Raw genomic sequence first — 6,402 nt, forward strand, 5'->3', positions numbered from 1 at the left:
AAGCTGTTACGGATCCTTTCAGTTTTGGCCCGCCTCCTGAAAGACACCTCTCCAAATCCTCTATCCCAGTCTCCTCTACTCCTTCTCACACCGCTCCTAGTCCTCATCCTGCTTTTAGTCCTCCTCTCCGTCCATGTTGCAGCCACACTGAACTACGAGAAGAGGTCCGCGTCCTTCGCAAGGCCGTGACCCATCTCCAGGTGGCTTTGGAGCAGGCTGTGGAGTTGCTGACGGTCCATCGCTCCGCCATAAGATCCTCAAATTTTTCAACGCTGGAGACGCAGGAGCAGCTAGAAGAATTAGAGGAATGCCTTGGCACGGACGCTTCATATGCTGCGGAAATGGTAGCGCACCTGAAGCAGGGAGTCTTACATCTAGATGCGAAAACTCGTTTTGCTAGAACCATAGACTCCCTGTTCAGTCGCATCCTTTTCGCAGCATGCAGCTGGACAGGAGTTGGGCATCCTATTCCCAAAATACCTTTTTGTTCATTCAAAAACATTTTTATGCTGATTTAACGGGTAGCGGGAAACGTAAATCCTGTATCCAGCGACTTTGTGGAAAAGGTGTTGCGGAGCCGGCTTGTACAAGCTCCACACCGGTAGCAAAACGAGTGATATTTCATGACACCGTGATATCACAATGACGGGATTTTCGGTACATAAAGTTTGTGGTAATGAGCGTATTGTGTATTAAAATTTAAATTCGTAAATGTCAGATTTATTTGTGTTGTTTTCTGCATATTCATATGCAATTGTGATCCTTTTCGCGATTTTGCGATTTCTACACCTGTCAAGCCAGTTAGTCAGTCGTATATTGACTGTGAACGAGTAGGTGTTGTTTCTTCTGCGGTACTTCCGTGTGTTCGCGAGCGGTCGATTTTCTTGCTTCGTATTTCTGTGGGAGAGAGAGAGACAGTTCGGTTAGGTCAGTACTTTTCCATTCAATTACCTTTGTGTACGGCCGTTGAGCTGTTTTGAACCCGGGTGGGTTGTGATCGTTGAAGTTCGCGATGCACGATAATTGCGTTGAACCGTTGGTGCCGTTGTAACTGGAGATGATACTATGCCTATATATATAGAGCAAATATGTTTTAAAAAATTCACCTAGTGCAATTTCGTAACATGTCTTTAATTTTTTTTTAATTTCCAGCGATGGATATTGCATCGAATGACATGTTTAGGACCGGCCAAGAAGCGTCAGATTTTGGAAGAGTTGGTCCTCACAGAGGAAGATATAATTGAAGGTAAACCTAAATATAACAATGCTTTAGTTGCGTTTTCAAACCAAAATAGCTTCATTCACAGGTCCAAAGGCACCAAACCGCTTTGTCTAAAGCATATTTCTAATTCCGTTACGCCTGGTGAGTTTAGAAAATCTTTCGTAGTTTTATATTTTGGTTAATGTTTCGTTTCTTCCTAGGCCCGAGTCAGCTGAATCAAAAAGTGATTTTACTTCCTGCTAAACTTTCTGGTCGTTCTTCTCCCGCTACTCCTGGTGAGTTTAGAAAACCTTTCGTAGTTTTATATTTTGCTTATTGTTTCGTTTCTTCCTAGGCCCGAGTCAGCTGAAATAAGGAGTGTCTAGTCAACTAATATCAGACAACACACCACTGACCGCTGGAATCATGCGGAAGATTGTACAAGGTAAAAATGATATTTTGGTTGTTTAATGTTTTTTAATAATTGTGAGGAAATCCTTCCACAGAGAAAATGCAGCATTTTACGAATCAATGGTGGAATCAATTGGTCAGAGTGGAGGCATCGATAGCCGCCTTATTTACGCAGGTCACTCCAGTTCCTGCACAAACTTTGAAGGACTATGAATTTCTTCAAATTTCTACCACTGAACAATTAGTCCAATTGTTAAAAATAGGCGTCTAGAAGCAGAGCCAGCGTATAAAACGGATATAGTGAATTGGCTACAAACTATGGTAAATGTTGAAGAACCGTAGCAAAGGATGACAAGGGTACTGAAAGCACTCATAAAACCCGAGTTATGCTTTGATATTTCCTGGACGGGGAGGGGCAAATCAGAGATGATCTCAATGTCCACTTTGACTAATATAGTGGAAAAAAGTTGGATCCACAAATCTGGTTAAAGTTAAATACCGTATGGTAGCAGATTTTTTAATTCATAAGTTAAGATACGCATGTTATAACTTTAAAGGACCGAGTAATCGAGGACCGCATCCTTCAGCTGTTGCGCATTGTGCGGAAAAAATCGCATTTTGCAAGCACAACGCAGGTCCGGTGCCTTTTACAAGCGCGTTGCAAGATTGATGCCGAAATCCGAGACAACGGATAGCTTTGTGAAGGTTGTAGCACCAACCGAGTTGTCGGGTAAATAATCTTATGTAGGTAATGTAGATTATTATGTGTAATGTAATAATTTAGTTTCATTTGTATCGGGAATCGAGCAAAACTGATGTATACCATCGCTTTGATTTCATTTAAGTTTCGGCTTCGTCGGACCAATTATTGTTGCCTTCTATCGATTTGCCAGATGAGGAACCAACTGAACAATTGGATCCGCTTTTCTCTGACACTCAGGTATACGAAATGGACTTTGTTACGGACGATGAAGAGAGTAGTGATGAAGAGAATGCGATGGACGACGAGGAAAATTCCGCAGATGATGAAGAAGATGGTCCCGATTATGCCAAGATGCCAGATGCAGAGTGTGTACGATACTGGGCGTTAACTGGGAACGAGTCACTTGCAACCGTTGGACGAATGCTGGAAATGTTTCGTGCAAAAACGGATATGAACATCCCAAAAGATCCGAGGACTGTTCTACGAACAAAGCGGATCATAGATCTTCCGGAGGAATCCATCGAAGTCCCGGATACTTGAGGAGCGCCAAAAACATGCGCTGCAACCTGGGCGTTACATCATCTATATTTCTTTTTACGAGTGTTTCTAATGGCTTGTGGTCGGACTGAACCATAAACTCTCGACCATACACAAAGTAATGGAATTGTTGACACGCGAAAACTATTGCCATTTGTCAGTGTTCTCGATGCATAAGCAACAGGGTCGTTTTCTTGGAGCAGCACGCATCCCAATCCATCTTTGGAACTATCTGTTTGTATTGTTGGAGGTTTGCTAGGATCAAAAAGGGCTGGACCAGGAGCTTCAGTAATCATTTTCAATAGGTTTCTAAATTCAACATCGTGTTCCTCATTACATTCCCATGTGACATCATAGATGTGCTGTGTGTTTGGATAGGCTTGGAATAAATTTGGCGAGGTATTTGCATAATCCAAGAAACCTGGCAAACTTCGTGTACATGTTCAGGTTTTTTGCATTTCCGTTTTGGCTCTGACTATGGTGTTTCCTATAAATTAAACACAATTCGTGCGGCATTGCAATTTGTCAACGTTGAATTTGACATTGTTGTGTCATGACCTGAGACAAGATATTATCATGTTCCTCTTCGTCTGCTCCTGCAACGGCTATATCATCAAAGTATTATCTCCACGCCTATTTTGCCGCCAACAATCTGGACCATCTTCCGCTGAAATATTTCTGGAGCATTGTTCAGTCCAAAAAGGGACTCTGTTCCAGCGAAAACGCCCGAATAGGGTCATAAAGGTGGTTAAATCGGGGCTTTGCTGATCTAGTTCCATCCTGAACAGATTACTTTTCTCCGTAATCCCGATTTCCTTGCGCAGGGCATTTCCTCCCTGCTGCCGAGCCTTATGCCGGGCTTTCTCGGCTGCAGGTTGGCTGGGGGGACGTGTTAATACTTACCGACGAGGGCAACGCTGGAACCCACGTTGCGTGTGATGGCCGGCGGCGAGTGACTAATGCGGCAGCAGATCTGCTGCATGCCCGGCACGCCGTGCAGCACCAGAATGAAGTCGCTGCGGAAGTATGCGTTCATGTAGCAGTAGATGATCGGGTTGTAGCAGCTGTGCGACATGGCGAGCCAGTGAAAGGCGAACCAGAAGTATGGCAGCAGGTCCCACGACGCTTCCAGCTTCATCAACTGAAAGAGGGACGCGCGAGGTAATTTTAAAGAAAACACTAGGTGGAATCGCCTACCGATCCTATATAAACGAATCCGTATGCCATTGCACCTATTGCCGAAAACGACGGCGAACTCTCACTACCCCTCCCAGTTGAAGGGAAGCCAGCAGAACGTAAACACGATCACCACGGTTACCATCATCTTGATCATCTGCGAATATGAGAGATGATGTGCAAGTTAGTTCGGACCCAGTAGTGCGTTGATTATTATTTTTTCAAACAACCATAACCACGTTTTTAAAAAGTCCGTCTTTTGTAAAGCCTTGTGGAAGAAAAGTTCGGTTCGCAAACAAAAAGTGCCCTTTGTTACGCGGTGGAAATTGCCATGACAATGTTACAACCCCCGACCCCCGAGGAAATGAAAAGCGATAGGCGAAAAGGTCCGACTTTCCACTTCTACTGGATGCGCGACGGGCATTACGACCACGTCCGATCAGTGTCCCCCGAATAGTTACTTTGTCTAATCGGCATCGATTTATTTATATTGTTTCTTAAGGTTAGTTTACAGGTAGTTGGATAAGTGTTGGGTTTGAGGCTGACCTAGTTTACAAAGTTGTTTGTCGGTTCTATAAATGCTGGTTGGATAATTTGATGTTTTTAATCATGGTTAAGTTATTAACGTCGATCGCGCAAACGTTTTTTGCGCGCATCGTTCCCTGCCTGTTTCATAACATCCGGCCCGAAGTGGGTCATGTTTACTTGGCTCAAATGCCCAAACCCGTTGGTTCCCTGTTTTTCATGCACCGGCTTGGGTCATATTACTTAGGTGCAATGCTCGCGTATAATCGTGTCGCAACTTGTGTAAACAAGTGGTTGATTGCGCTGCATCGCTGGGTGCGTCGGTCTATCAATTTGCCTAGATTGCAGTTTTGGATGTTTTGCTGTTGGTTCTGAGTTGATGATGATGAGTCCCACCTCTTACCCCAACACAGGTTTGAGAATGGCGGAGTTATCATAAGATATTTGTTTAACCTTTAAAGCAAATCACGAAGTGGTGGGATCAAAGTGACCCTTCACGAAAAAGACCGGTCAGCTCTCTTTTCCTTGCGTACAGCGGTTAGCACAACTTCCATAAGACAGGAGTCGTGGAACCGCTCTCCGGAGTGCACGGCCAAAAAATGCTCTCTCCTATTCGTGTAGCCGGTATCTCCCTTATCCAACATATGGAGGGGAGTTACCACTTTCCAGGATTGGCAAATTAAGCAAACCTTATCCGTGTAACAATAGGTCACGTCGAAAAAATCATCAATGGATGAATTCGAGGCGCCTGCCACGTGATTGCACAAGAGCGACCGATACAGTTCCTACAGAAAGATCAACTTCAAATTTCCACTTTTACGCGCGCGTGTCTCAAAGATATGTTGTTCCATTTTTTTTTATTTACATTTAAATTTGCAAAACAAAAATCTCATCATCATCATCTGTGAGATCGTGATGACAAGTGCAATGCTTACAAACATTAAATTTTGACAATACACATCTACGAGACATTACACATTCTACAGGGTTCTACTTTACAACCTGCTTTACGTACACGGCACACAAGCGCTTGAACTCGCGAACGTTTGCAGCCTCGGCAATCTCTCTTGGCATGCTGTTGTACCATTGTATACCTTTACAAAATAGTGAATTCCTGGCAAATACTGTAGAAAAGTTCGACGTCCTGGGATCATGAGCCCTACGAGTGTTGTACCGGTGAACGTCAGAACCCCTAACTACTCTCTCTCCAAGGTACCCCGGTAACAAGCCCCTCAGGAGTTTGAATATTAGTATCATAGTCTGATACACTATCCGCTGCTCTACCGACATCCATTGCAGAACATCCAGCATAACAGCAGACGGCGTGTACCGACTACAACACAACACTAACCTCATTACCCTATTTTGCACTTTTTGCAATCTTTTGAGCTGTGTCCGATTGCCGAGGAACAATATTGATGGACAAAAATCAAAATGCGGTGAGATAATTGATTTGTAGAGGTGAACTTTCCCAAAAAAATTTAGGTTGTTCCCCAGTCTACTTATCACCCCACACTTCTTTGCCACCTTAGCGATGACCCCATCAATATGTGCACTGAATGTAAGCCCATCGTCAAGAATTACTCCCAGATATTTGACCTGGGAGACTCGGTCAATTGGTTCCGTGTTGATGGCGATGGAAAGCTGGCCGATCCACTCCCTCCTCGACATTACCATGTAGTGTGTTTTACTAACATTCAATGCGAGTTTCTTGTATTTCAACCAGCCATCCAGAGCCACCAAGTCTGCATTCAAAAGGGACTCTGCCTGTTTGACGTCCTTTCGCGATATAAATATTACTGTGTCATCAGCAAAAAGATTTATCTCGCAGGAACGTAAGACCTGCTTC

General features: G+C 43.9%; 1 protein-coding gene across 1 annotated transcript; it reads right to left on the bottom strand.

Annotated features, from left to right (window-relative positions):
- Positions 1-3,744: 3,744 nt before the first annotated feature.
- Positions 3,745-4,185, bottom strand: LOC131293785 (RYamide receptor-like). Its single transcript, XM_058321842.1, is given in 2 exon segments — positions 3,745-3,993; positions 4,099-4,185. Coding segments are annotated over 2 exon segments (336 nt in total).
- Positions 4,186-6,402: the final 2,217 nt, after the last annotated feature.

The sequence above is a fragment of the Anopheles ziemanni genome, chromosome 2, assembly GCF_943734765.1.
Source record: "Anopheles ziemanni chromosome 2, idAnoZiCoDA_A2_x.2, whole genome shotgun sequence".
Lineage (NCBI taxonomy): Eukaryota > Metazoa > Arthropoda > Insecta > Diptera > Culicidae > Anopheles > Anopheles ziemanni.